This window comes from Sciurus carolinensis, chromosome 6 (genome assembly GCF_902686445.1).
Source record: "Sciurus carolinensis chromosome 6, mSciCar1.2, whole genome shotgun sequence".
NCBI lineage: Eukaryota > Metazoa > Chordata > Mammalia > Rodentia > Sciuridae > Sciurus > Sciurus carolinensis.
In genome coordinates, this window is record NC_062218.1 from 135,384,515 (window position 1) to 135,398,115 (window position 13,601).

General features: G+C 43.4%; 2 protein-coding genes and 1 pseudogene across 9 annotated transcripts in view; 2 read left to right on the forward strand and 1 right to left on the reverse strand.

Moving 5' to 3' along the window:
- LOC124986921 (eukaryotic translation initiation factor 1-like) overlaps window positions 1–7,167 on the reverse strand; it is a 75,678-nt gene extending 68,511 nt beyond the window's left edge. The window contains exon 1 of the mRNA XM_047555750.1: window positions 7,144–7,167. Coding sequence (XP_047411706.1) covers window positions 7,144–7,167 — 24 coding nt within the window. The remainder of the gene's footprint in view (window positions 1–7,143) is intronic.
- Window positions 1–13,601, forward strand: part of Col23a1 (collagen type XXIII alpha 1 chain) — a 369,547-nt gene that overhangs the window by 110,209 nt on the left and 245,737 nt on the right. The window lies entirely within an intron of this gene.
- Window positions 7,201–8,440, forward strand: LOC124986922 (acyl-coenzyme A synthetase ACSM3, mitochondrial-like; annotated as a pseudogene).

The following is a 13,601-nucleotide window of genomic DNA, read 5'->3' on the forward strand; positions in this document are numbered from 1 at the left end:
TTTTCATATATTTATTAATTGCCTGTATATCTTCTTCTGTAAAGCGTCTGTCCGGTTCCTTGGCCCATTTATTGATTGGGTTCTTTATGCCTTTTTACAATGTCATCTCAGATAAGGGAAGGCATGGAAGGGTACCTTCAAAAGGCCCTGTCAGCTTCTTTCCCAGCTAATTCTGTCCAAACCCAAGTATATATGGCTTCAATGATAAAATAAGAGGTCACAGGTATTATTCCCAATATTAATTGAATTCATTTTTTGATTTCTCCAGGGACAGGGGATTGGTTGGCACTAGAAAGTCTGCTATCCAAATGTGAAACATTTTAGGGGAGCACACCCAGATGTTCTCCAATGCTGGTATGGGGGATGCTAAAGGAAGGAACAATTTCTAAGCCAAAGACAGCAGAGCTGAGAAAATCCACAGCACTTGGGTAATAAAGAAATGACACGTAGGCTGTGTAAGAAAAAACACCGTTGTTTTGAGCCTGAAGGGCAGGTCCTTCTGCAGCAGACTTGTAGTCCGTGGGAACAGAGCTACAAGTTCCAGTTTGACCAGGATAATCTTGGTGTTTCTTTTGAGTTCCAAACCCTCACTAAGTTCTCCTGACCTCCCCAGGCATCTTGGCAACCCATTGGTCTTCTGGCCAAATCCTGATATCATCCCATCTCACATGGCAATCTTCTAAATAGGACTCAGAACTTCCACCAGTGGAGTTCATTGGAGCCTACCAGGATGGCCCCAGGCACGATCAGGCAAGATCCCAGCCTGGGCCTCTTCCCCAGCCTGCTTCCCTTATGAGTTAGAAACTCATTCCTCCTCACACCTACCCCATCTGTGCCCAGGCCTTGAGACCTCCCTCAGCAGAAAGGAGAAACCTGGGAGTCTGTACTTGGAACAGTAGGCACCTGCCTTCTGTTGTTTAGTTCCCCCTCAGTCTTGATTTTCTCATCTGTGAAATGGACACAATCATTTCTACCTCAAAGGACTGTCACAAGTATCTGAGCGGCACACTGCACCTATTAGAATCAACATCCAAATAATTCCAGCCTGCATAACAAATGACTGTATGCTATACTTCAAAATGTTTTTCTTCTCCTTCTGATTTTTCTTGAGAAGAGAGGGGGGCGGGCAGGAGGGATACTGTTGTAAACATATGTGTTGTCACTTGAAGAGGGTTCAAGCTGGTTTGCATTTCTAAGATGAACCTTCATATGTCCTGCAAGGTCTTTGCTTCCTGATTAGGCAACATGCGCAGCAATTAACCACTTCTCCTTTGGGGCCAAACTGTCTAGAAGACCTACTGGCGCCTAATAAGGAGGCATGAAAGACACTCTTTTGGGGACAATTCTACTTAATGTTGTCTGCTTTTCATTTAAACAAGTCATTTGTTTTTATGCAAAATGGATTGCTGGGTTGCTTCAGTGACTCAGTACCCTGCATAAATAGGGGCAAAACCAGAAGATTCTACTCACACGCATCCCTGATTCAAGAAAGGAAAAATCTCCACCCACCCTGCCATTCTGCCTCTGTTGTAGGCTGGATTGATGTTTTTCCCCCAAGCCCCAGTGGCTATCACTCCTGCTCAGGACTTTGTGAGCCTTTGAGAGCTAATGGCTTGGTTGTTTTCTAAATCCTCAGGATGCCTACAAAACAACTTCTTCCAGGAAATGAAAACAAAAGGACTTAAAAGTAATGTCAACAGCCAAGCTCTCTCAGCCTTTTATGGCTCTTTGCTGTTAAGAAGATGCAGTTCCAGCCATTGTGGCTTGTAGAACCCAAACAACAGCCCTGTGAGGGAGGCAGCATGAATATTCTGTCCACCCCACTCTAAGGATGGGCAGAGTGAGGCTGTGGGAGTGTGTAGAGCCACTGCAGAAAGTAGTAACACTGGAGCTGGAATCCTGACTTTCTGACACCTAGGCTCCATGCCTGGCTCTCTCACTTTTCATTTGGGAACTTGGAGAAGTCAACAAAGTCCTTTGAACCTTAATTTTCTCATTTGTATAACAAAGAAGTTAAGAGCTTGGCCAGAAGGGAAGATGACATGAAATGGTAAATGGTACTTGAGTCTCCAGTGTGGTGACTGGCATGGAGCACAGGGGCCCAGAGCTTGTGCCTCTCTGCACCGCCAGGGCAGCCCAGCCCGCGTTGTTGACAGGCACACACCAGGCATGCGCAGCAGGGCGTGGTTACAGCCATGAGTGTGAAAGATGCGCATGCAGAATGTGATACAGCCTCTAAGAAATATGCATGGTGGGGTATTGACATGATTATGTTACATCTCAGGGGAAAAAGAATTTTACCAGTGTAATTAGTTACTTAATCAGTTGACTTTGAGTTCATCTGAAGGGAATTTATCATGAGGGTTAGAACTCTCTGCTCCAGCCCCTGACTTCTGGGGATGGAGAATGGCTGGATATTAAATTTAATCACCAATGGCCAGTCATTTTTTCAGGCATGCCTATATAATGAAACCTCAGCAAAAACTCTGAATGATGAGGTTTGGGTGACCTTCTTGGCTAGTAAAGGTATAGGTGTACTGGGAGTGTGGTGGACTTTAACTCAGTGAGGACTGGTTCCTCTACTCAAAATCAAAATTACCCTAAGATTCCATCTCACCCCAATTAGAATGACTATTATTAAGAATACAAGTAACAACAGGTGTTGGTGAGGATGTGGGGGAAAAGGTACACTCATACATTGCTGGTGGGGTTGCAAATTGGTGCACTCTGGAAAGCGGTATGGAGATTCCTTAAGAAATTTGGAATGGAACCACCATTTGAGCCAGCTATTCCGCTCCTTGGTTTACACTCAAGGGACTTAAAATCAGCATACTGCAGTGACACAATCACATCAAGGTTTGTAGCAACTCAATTCACAATAGCCAAGCTATGGAACCAACCTAGGTACCCTTCAAGAGATGAATGGAGCCGTGGTATATATATACAATGGAATATTACTCAGCCATAAAGAAGAATAAAATTATGGCATTTACAGGTAAATGGATGGAGTTGGAGAAAATCATGCTAAGTGAGATAAGTCAATCCAAAAAACCAAAGGCAGAATATTTTCTCTGGTAAGTGGATGCTGATACATTATGGGGGTGGGTGGTGGTACGGGAAGAATGGAGGAACTTCGGATTGTGTAGAGGAAAATGTGGGGAGGGGCAGTGGGCAAGAGGAAGGAAAGATGGTGGAGTGAGATAAACATCATTAACCTATGTATATATATGATTACCTGAATGGTGTGACTTTGCATCATGTACAACACGAGAAATAAAAAGTTATACTCCATTTGTGTACAATGCATCAAAATGCATTCTACTGTCATGTATAACTAAATAGAACAAATACTTTAAAAATGTTTTAAAAAGATCCTTATATGCCTCTTCATCTGCCTGCCCATTGGTGTCCTTTATAATAAAATATGATTGCCAATGAAAAGGGAAATTACCTAGTTGTGCCTGATCTAATCTCAGGAGTCCTACCTACATGGGTCTAGAGGAGAGAGAGATGAAATCAGAGGGATTTGCAGAGTGAGAGGCCTTTGGAGGGGGCCAGGAACTGTGGGCAGCCTCCAGGAGCTAAGAGTAGTTCCTGGCCATTAGCCACAAGGACCTCAATTCTGCCAACAGTTGTATGAGCTTGAAAAAGCCCCCAGAGCTCCTAAAAGGAACACAGGCCTGCTCTCACCATGACACAGCCTTGAGAGACCCTGAATGGAAGATGCAGAGTTTTGACCTCAAGTTTTAAGCTTCTAGGGCTGGAATGTAACCCAGGGGTAGAGTGATTGCCTAGTGTGTGCAAGGTCCTGGTTTCCATCCCTAGGACCACTAAATAAATAAGTAAAATGTTAAGCTGCTAAATCAGGAGTAATTTGTTATACAGCAATAGAAATTAAATATGAAGGTAAGGCCGTTACAGGATGACTGAGTTATCGACTGCTACAAACAAATTACCACAGAACTTAATGGCTCAAACAACATTTATCATTTCATAAAAGTCAAACATGCAGACAGGGCTTCATTGGATGTCTCTATGTCAGGGTCTCTGCCTCAACTCCTTCACACAGATGTCCTCATGGCTCGTTCCTTCTCTTCATTCAGGTTTCTGCTCCAGGGGCATCTCCTCCAAGGAACCTTCCAGGTCATGCTAGCATCCATCACTCTGTCTCCCTTGTAGCTACTTAATTTCTTTTCATTGTACTTGTTAGGGTTACATTGTGTCCTCCCCCCACCCCCGCAATACATATGGGAAGACTTAACCCCCTGCTGCATGGAAATGTGATCTTATTGGAAATAGAGTTTTTCCAGATATTATCAATTAAGATAAGGTCTCACTGGATGACGGTGGGTCCTAACCCAATGATTGGTGTTCACAAAAGACAAGGGAATTTAGATCCAGAGACAGACACAGGGAAAATGCCATGTGTTGACTCAGGCAGAAATTAAAGTGATGAGTTTACAAGGCAAGGAATGCTAAGGCTTCTGGCAACCACCAGAAGCTAAGAGAGAGGCAAGCAAGGATCCTCCTTTAGTGCTTTTAGAGGGAGCGTAGCCCTGCCAGGACCTTGATGTTAGACTTCATGTCCACGATACAAGTACTCTGTATGCCACATTCCCCTGCAGTTAGAGGGATTAAAAAGAAATAGGACAAGTTGACTAATCAGATATGAATTTTATTTTTATTTTATTTAATTTTCTGCAGTGCTGGTGATCAAACCCAGGGTTTGGTGCTCTCTGGGCAAGCAATCTACCACTGAGCTACATCCCCATCCCTGCATTTTTATTTTTACATCTCGCTAGAGAAGATACTGAGATTTTAGGGAGGAGGGAAGTATTTTTAACAAACGCCTCAGACATGAACTCCAATAAAATAATTATTTTGTTATGAATATAATAAAGGAATAGAACCATTTAAATTTATATGTATGTAGCCTACTACTGTATTACCATAACCTATTTATGAACTCCATTTCACTGACTGCCAGTTTTGGGAACAAGTTCTAGTTTCACTAAAAACAAGGAAAGAAGAACTAGGCAGGGGAACCCGTAAAGTTAATTATGAAAGAAATTGAGTCAAGATTGTGGCTCCCTGGGGCTCCTTTGAGACCCTGATGAAAGCTCAGGGCGCAGACAGAAGTGCCTATTCATGCAAAATCTCATGCGTTTTGAGAATTTCCTGCATGCAGGTTAAGAGCTCTTGTTCTAAGGAATTTTTCAAAGTAGGTTCATTTTCCTGACAGAGAATGACCTCAAGTCTCTTGCTTTCCTTTTGCAGGGGGTGGGATGGGGGCCATGTGTAGACATGAGTGCTGAGCACTATTTCATGAGGTTGCCGGAAATTAAAAAGGTTAGATCTTATTAAAGGAAATGAACGCATTCGAATGCAAATTAATAACCTGATATGATTGTTCAGCATCTTTCTCCCAAGGTTCTTGATGTGCTTGTTTTATTGTTTGTTTTATTGTTTGTTTGTTTGTTTGTTTTGGTACCTAGTATTGAATCTAGGGGTGCATAAACCACTGAGCCATATCCCTGTCCCCTCCCATTTTAAATATTTAATTTTTGAGACAGGATCTCCCTAAGTTGCTTAGGCCCTCACTGACTTGCTGAGTCTGGCTTTGAACTCATGATCCTCCTGCCTCAGCCTCTAGAGTTGTTGGGAATACAGGCGTGTGAGACTATGCTCCGCAAGCTGCTTGTTTTTTTCTTTTTTTTTTTTTAATATTTTTTTTAGAAGTTAATGGATCTTTATTTATATGCAGTGCTGAGAATCAAACTCAGTGCATTACACATGCTAGCCAAGCGCTCTACCACTGAGCCACAACCCCAGCCCAGCTGCTTATTTTTAAGCAACCACAAATGAACCCCAGAGGGGCACTGGAGATCTGTGTAAGAGTGCTAAGAGTCCTACTCAGTGAGTTTCCAGGGAGTACCAGGGTATCACTAATTAGCCCATAGACTGATCAGAGATGACTGTCAGAGGAGGAGAAACGATACTGGCTTTGGATCAGACTGGACCTCCCAGCTCTCTCATTAACCTGGGTAACCTTGGGCATATTACATAACCAGCCTGAGTCTCAGTTTTTCCAACTGTAAAATGGAAATAATAACCCCTTTAGAAGATATCTTGATCTGTTTTCTGCTTCTGTAACAGAATACCACAGACTGGGTAAATGATAAGCAATAGAAGTTTTATTTGGCTTATGGTTCTAGAGACAAGGAAGTCCAAGAGCATCTGGGGAGGCCATTCATAATGTACCATAGCTTGGTTAAAGGGCCAGCACACACAGCAAAGAGGAAAATCAGGCTGACCACATTCTTTTAATCAGGAACCCACTTCTGCAATAACTAATCCAGTGATAACAGCATTAATCCATTTATGAGGGCACAGCCCTCCTGACCTACTCGCCACATAAAGGTTCCACCTCTCAACACTCTTGTTTTCAGGATTAAGTTTCCAACACATGAATATGGGGTGGGAGACATGTTCAAGCCATAGCTGGGGGTGTTGTGGAAATTAGGAATAATGCATAATGAGCACTTGGCACAGAAGTACTCCATGAATGGTAGCTATTACTGCTGCTGCCATGTTAATATTATTAAAATTGACAATGCCTTACATTTTGTAATAACCCATATCTGGCTGTGCATCAGATGTATCTGAGAAGCACTGAAGACAAATTTCCAGTCTCCACCCAAGACCTCCTGAATCACACTTTCTTGGAATAGGGCCCGAGTGTGCCTGGCATCTGCAATTTGAAGCTTCAGAACCAGCTTCCTCCCTTGTCCACTCTGCTCTGGACCTCCAAAGACTGACCATAAAGGATGTAGCTTATGGTTGGGTCTCATTTGACCCTCCTGAAGAACACTGTACTAGTGGTACCCCTCAAGCAAAGAGATGTCCCTCAAACTCCTTTCACATAGCTTCTCCATGCAGCTTTCTCTCCAGGGACAGAGAACTGTTCCCTCCACGCTCCCTTTGTCTTTGGGACTGTTTTTAAATGCACCCAGGATTTTATTTTATTAAGTATGATAAGATGACAGATGTGGGCACTCTTGTCCCTCCCAGCCACACTGCACTAGGAGTTCTGAATCTTTCTCTCACTTTCCTTTTTAATAAAATTACTGCTCACTTACTTACCTCAGCAGCGTTTGTAGTGTTCATTCTTCGATTTGGTGGAACAGGAACCTGATTCCGATGACTGCCTGGACAGTTCTTATCCCAGGAACCACTCCACTGACCCAGAAAGACATCCCACTGACCCAGAAAGACATCCTCTACAGACTAGAGTCTTCAAAAGCAACGTGCATTATTACGGATGACGTGTTGACCCAGCAGCGGATGCTGTTGCACCTGCATGTGAAAATCTTCACTCCACACTAATTGTGTCTTAGAACTCCAGAGAGGGTTGGGGGGAGATGATGAAACATGCCAGTGACAGCCACACCTGTGTGAAGACAAAGCACAATGAGATGATGTCCATTTATTTCACCAGTGCAACAACTGGAGCTCCTAAAATGATCGGACACACCCACATCAGTTTTGCTGTAGGATTTTCTGTAAATGGGAGGTTCTGGTTGGATTTGACGCCCTCGGATGCGATGTGGAGTACCTCAGACACAAGCTGGGCAAAATCTGCATAGAGTAGTGTTTTTTCTCCACGGATCCAAGGAGTATACGTATTTGCACACCCCTTTCCCCATTTCGAGTCAAGTTCCATCTTACAAATGCTCTCCAAGTTTCCCATCACCGTCTTCTGTTCAGCACCAGTTGCATACCGAATGCATGCACAGAATGATACGAGCAGCTATAAATTCAAGAACTTAAAGCAGTGCATGAGTGCAGTCAACCCAGAAGTGATGGAGCAATGGAGAAATAGGATGGCCTGGATATCTAGGAATACAGTGAGGAAATGAAAATTAAGCCTGGCTCAATGGGAAAACCTTCTCCCAATTTTGATGTTAAGATTTTAGATGAAAATGGCAATATTCTACCTCCCGAACAGGAGATATTGGAATTCAAGTTCTACCTATTTTGCCTTTTTTGCTCATTCTGTAGATAATCCCTCAAAAATAGCTTCAACTCTTCATGGCAACTTCAATACCATAGTGACAGAGGATATATGAACAAAGATGGATATTTCTAGTTTGTTACAAGATCAGATGATACCATATTATCCTCTGATAACAGGATTGGGCCATTTGAGGTGGAAAGTGCCTTGATGGAGCAGGCTTTTATTGTTTTGAACCCTGATTAGAAGTAACATGATCAAGAACGACTAAACAAGGAGATTCAGGAGGATGTTAAAAAAACAAAAACCTATAGCATCTTTTAAATATCCCAGAAAGATAGAATGTATTCAAGAGCTGCCAAAGACTATCAGTAGGAAGATAAAAGAAATGAACTAAATAAGAAGAAAGAATGGAAAACAATTTAAGTTCATTCCATTATCATAGTACATGTAAAACAAATATGATATTTATAAATCTGTGGAAACCACAAGTTTAGGAAGAGGTGATTTTTAAAAATGTGCAGTATGCTTATAAACTGTTGATTTAAAATATTTTGTAATTATGGCATCAGAGGCTGAATTTTGAAATTAAATATTATAATAGGGGGGAAAAAAAAGGATGATGAATGTGGAGACAACCACCTTGAAAGAAAAGCAGGCCCGCAGGTGGAAGTGCCAGGGGGTTCAGGAGAGGAAGATGTGGGAGAGAGCAGGGGTCAGAGCTTTCCTTGAGGTTTTCAGAGGAGGGAAGGGACAAGGCAGGAAGGCAAGCTGAGCAAATTTAGGATTGGACAGTTAAGTAATTATTGCAAGTTTTGGGCTACCAAGTGTTCCCTAGTTATTTGGTACCTATTGTTGGAGTGATTTGGGGGCAGGAGAACTATTGATTTGGTGTGTAAGAGTTAGATAAATCTATTGGTTGTGATATGGGTGTTGGACTGGGTTGCATACAAAAGATATGTTTGAAGGCAAGCCAGCTGTGTCTTTAGAAATTAGCCAGCCCTTAGACGGCAGTCTCTCCCTGGCCACCAAAACCCGAGGTGTTGAATAGGAGACCGCTGGGCCTTGAGGTTTCTGAAGATTCCCAGGCAATCACTGCAGACTTCAGACAGGCTTTTCCCAGTGACTTTCAGTGGTGGGCCCTGGAGACGAGGCTGGCTCCGTGGGACAGGAGGCATCCAGATCCAGTGTCCTGAGGTAGAAAGCACCTGTCTTCTGTGAGAGTCCAGACACTTTTGGGCAGGCAGCTATCCAGAAACACTGATTAATTTCAGGGTTTCAAGTCAAGCAAGATTCTTGGGTACCATGCATGAGCCAGGCATTTCCCCAGCGGCCTGGTCTTTGATTCACATTCCTGTTTGCATCCACCTTTCTGTCTTACAGCTCTGTTTTCTGTCTCTCTCTTTGGCCTGTTAATGAGCTCAGATTTGGACCTTCTACATCTTCCTTTCCTGATCTGCTGCTCAATATTTCCTGCTTAATGTGACTTCTGAATTGAAAGTGGACTTCAACCTTGGGTGGATAACTGGGCATCTTTACAGGCTCGGCACACTCCCTGCTTCATGGAATTCTGCACAATTCTAGGCAGTCTTTAGAGCAAGGAAGACAGTTATAATTGGTGACCTGGATTGGTAGGGGTCTGTAATCATAGGAGCGCAGGCTGCTCAGTCAATGGGCACTGTGCTTGCCTGAAGATACTAGCTCCTGGCTAAAGGACACAGGGTCAGGAAAGGTGAAGCCAGATGGAATGAAGACCTCTTGGTAGCTTCACCAGAGGAGGAAGGTTCAAACCCTGGATGGTCAGCTCAAAGCAAGCTACAGGCCTAAGGAGGGTCCTGGAGGAAGAGCTGAACCAGATGTTGATAGACCAGGACTTTCCACTAACTTATGAGTTTGATCCACAGCTGCTCTGTGTTTGTCTGGCAGATGTCTGCAGCCCTGGATGTGGAGAGAATGAAGTACTTGGAATTTAAAGGAACTGATTTAGTTGGCTGAAGTGATCACTTGCACTGTTAGATAAATGGGGTGGAAACATTTAAAAATGAATGAACCATATTATGATGATTAGAATAAAAGACCAGTGAGAAGAGATGCCTAAGAAAAATAAAAATAAAACCATGTTAGCGTGATGAAAGCTCCCTTTAGGCCTCTGCACAGTGGGCTGCGTGCATGAATCATTGGAGATGTTTCTTCTACCCATCCCTGCATGGCCATTAAGACGCTCAGGGAGGAGTGCCCGGTCTCCTTCACATGACTGATTCTGGTTATCACCATCTGCAAGCAGCTTGCCTGGGACATGGTCAGCTTGATGGTTCTGCTGACAGGGCAGAGGCTTTCTGAAGAAAGGAGCAGATGGGAAAACTCCCCTGGTCTCTGTCAGTAATGCTGACAGACATAAGGCCAGGTCTCAGCTGCCTGCCTTGCACTGGGCTCACCCAACAGTGCTTGACTGGGGCCTTTCCCCAGGGCCATGGGTGAGGTGCCCATCTGCTCTCTTCATCTCACACCTATATCCTGGAACTGATATACTTTCCGAATTTGGGTTGAACACGTGTATTATAGTCCTTTGTACATTGCGGTAGGGATTATAAAAACAACACAGTTGGCTCTCCATATCTGCAGGGTCCTAATGTGCAGGTTCAAACAACCACAGATTGAAAATATTTAGAGAAAAAATTGCATCCATATGAAACACGTACAGACTTTTTCCTTGCCATTTTTCACAAGACAATCAGTATAACAACCATTCACATAGCACTTACGTTGTATTAGGTATTATAACTAATACGGAGATGATCTAATGCATACAGGAAGATATGTGTAGGTTATATGCAAATACTATGCCATTTTACATAAGGGACTTAAGTGTTCTCAAATTTTGGTCTCTGAAGGGGATTCTGGAATCAATACCCACAGATGGTAAGGGATGACTGTATCTGAGTAAAGATAAGAATACTGCTCAGGCAAACTAGGCTGGGACCAGGGAGGGATGTGTAGGAGATGAACAGAGAGAACTTATTCATTGCGCAGTGTCCCAGAAGTAATGAGGTCCTTTCTATTTGTGTTTAAAGTTGGGAATTTATACACCCCTAGGCATATACCAAAAGAATTGAAATAGATTTTTGTACATGTATATTCATAGCAGCATTATTCACAAGAGGCAGAAGGTGGAAGCCACCCAAGTGTCCATCAACAGAAAAATGAGTAAACAAAATATGGTCTATGCATGCAAGAAAATATTATTCAGCTTTTAAAACAGAAGGTCACACAATGGCGTGGAGCTGTGGGCCTAGCTACTTGGGAAGCTGAGGCAGGAGGATCACTTGAGCCCAGGAGTTCAAGGCCAGCCTGGGCAACATAATGAGATCCTATCTCAAAGAGGAGGAAATAAGGAAAGAAATTCTAACACATGCTGTAACATGGATGAACCTGAGGACATTACACTAAGTAAACAAACCAGTCACAAAAGGACAAATACTGTATGGTTTCATTTATGTGAAGTGCCCAGAATTGTCAAATCGATCAGGACAGAAAGAATGATGGTTTCCAGGGGCTGTGGGAGTTAGTGTTTAATAGGGAGAGTCTTCGCTTGGAAAGTCGAACAAGTTCTGGAACTGGGTAGTGGGGATGGTGACACATGGTGTGAATGTACTTAATACCACTGAATGAACTGCTTAAAAATCATTAAGATGGGGCAGGGAGTAGCTCAGGGGTAGAATGCTTGCCCAGCATGCACAAGGCCCTAGGGTCCATCCCTACCACTGTGAAAAATAAGAATGGCTAAGATGATAAATGTTATATATAATTTACCACAATATTTTTTTAATTTTAAGAAGTTGGAAATTTATAAATTAAATATCAGGCACACGATAGAGAGGAACCACAGACTCCAGGACCTCAGACAATACTTTTGTCTCTGAGTCACCTCAGGAACAGAGGGTCTTGTGTCTGCCTGGCCACAGGGATGCTGGGAGGATCTGGGAGGGTAAACAGGCCCTGTGCCTGGCCACCTGCAGCACATCCCAAGCCCAGCACTCCTGTGGTCCAGGCTCCAGGGTTAAGGGGGTGGGAAGCCTAAGTGTGAGAGAGGTGTGGGCTGATTTAGGATTATATGCAAATACTATGCCTTTTGGGCTGTCTCAAGAGGCAGATCCCTCTTGAGATGCAGTGAAAGTTAAATGACATAATGTTCCTGCAGGTGGTACCTGGACCCTGGAAAGAACCTCAGGAAGTGTGGGCTGAGGTTGTGGCTGATATTCTTGCATTCATCATCATCCACCCACCCCTTCCTTACACCCAGAGCTCAGTTCATTACCTTCCACCTCTTCCATGAACCCACAACCACACCTCAAAGCCCTTGATCTCTCTCTGGCACTGGAAATCTTTCCAGCTCTGGCAATATCTCCCAAATGAGGGGGGTGCACCCCCAAGGAAGGTTCCTATGTGATGCACAGCTGGGGCATGGAATGAAATTGACCCCCTTCCAGTTCTTTCTCAATGATGCTGAAGATCTCATGCTGATACAATCTCATGTCCGAAATTGTCTCTAGCGCTTGCTCATCCCCCTCCCTCCGCCCTTTCTTTTAACACAGAGAGGCAGCCTCAGACTTCAAGCCTCCAGCATGCTGCGGTATCTGGTTATAATTTAATAACTTCCCTTCCTTGTATTTATTTTTAGAGTTTCTTTCTATTTTGAGCAAGTGGAACTGGTTTTCTATTTACCAGAGTGTATAACATTTACTTTAAAAATAACTTTAAGTAAAAAAACATGGGTCAATTTAAAGAATAATATGGTCAATAATAGGAGAAGAGGTGTGTGGCTCTGGTAGGAACCACAAAAGAGGGGTACGGTGGGGTACAGACTTTTGAGAGACCTAGAGAATTCCTGTGCGTCTTTCACACCCGAGCTCAAATGTCAGCTCCTCTCTGAGTCCCCATTCCTCCACCTGACAACTGAAGAGCACCCAAATGCCCATGAAAATTGCCTCTTTGTATTTCTAAAGAACATTCCCTAAGGCAGGTAATGGGGTGGGGCCACCCTGAGTCCCCAACCCTCAACCAAGAGTCAGCCCAGAGCAGACATCTGGGACTGTTTGTCACATGGAGGTTGCTGGCTGAGAGAGGCAGAAGGATCCCCAAGGGACAGGGAATGGCAGGACCCACGTATTTCTACATGACAAGGTCAGGCATCAGAGCTCTCTCTTTCCAAAACCCTCCTTGGTCCAAGCAGCAGAAGTTTCTATATGTACCTCTGAAAATGTGGGTTCAGGAAAAGGATCAGTGGGCCAGCTCCCTCTGGAATCGAGGTGGTGCAAAATACAAAACTCCAACACAGGATGAATTTAGGTCACATGTCTCAAGACAACATTTTTATGAGTTCATGCAATCTAAACTTGTGACAACAGTAGTACCTGCTGCCTTGGCATTTATATGACACACACACACACATGTGCATATATGTATTCTCACATTTACCATCATCTGACATCTCTCCTTCACAACACCTCACAATATATTTATTTATATAAATACATATATGTGTTTATACATATATGTACACACATATATATAATTTTACTTATTCTTC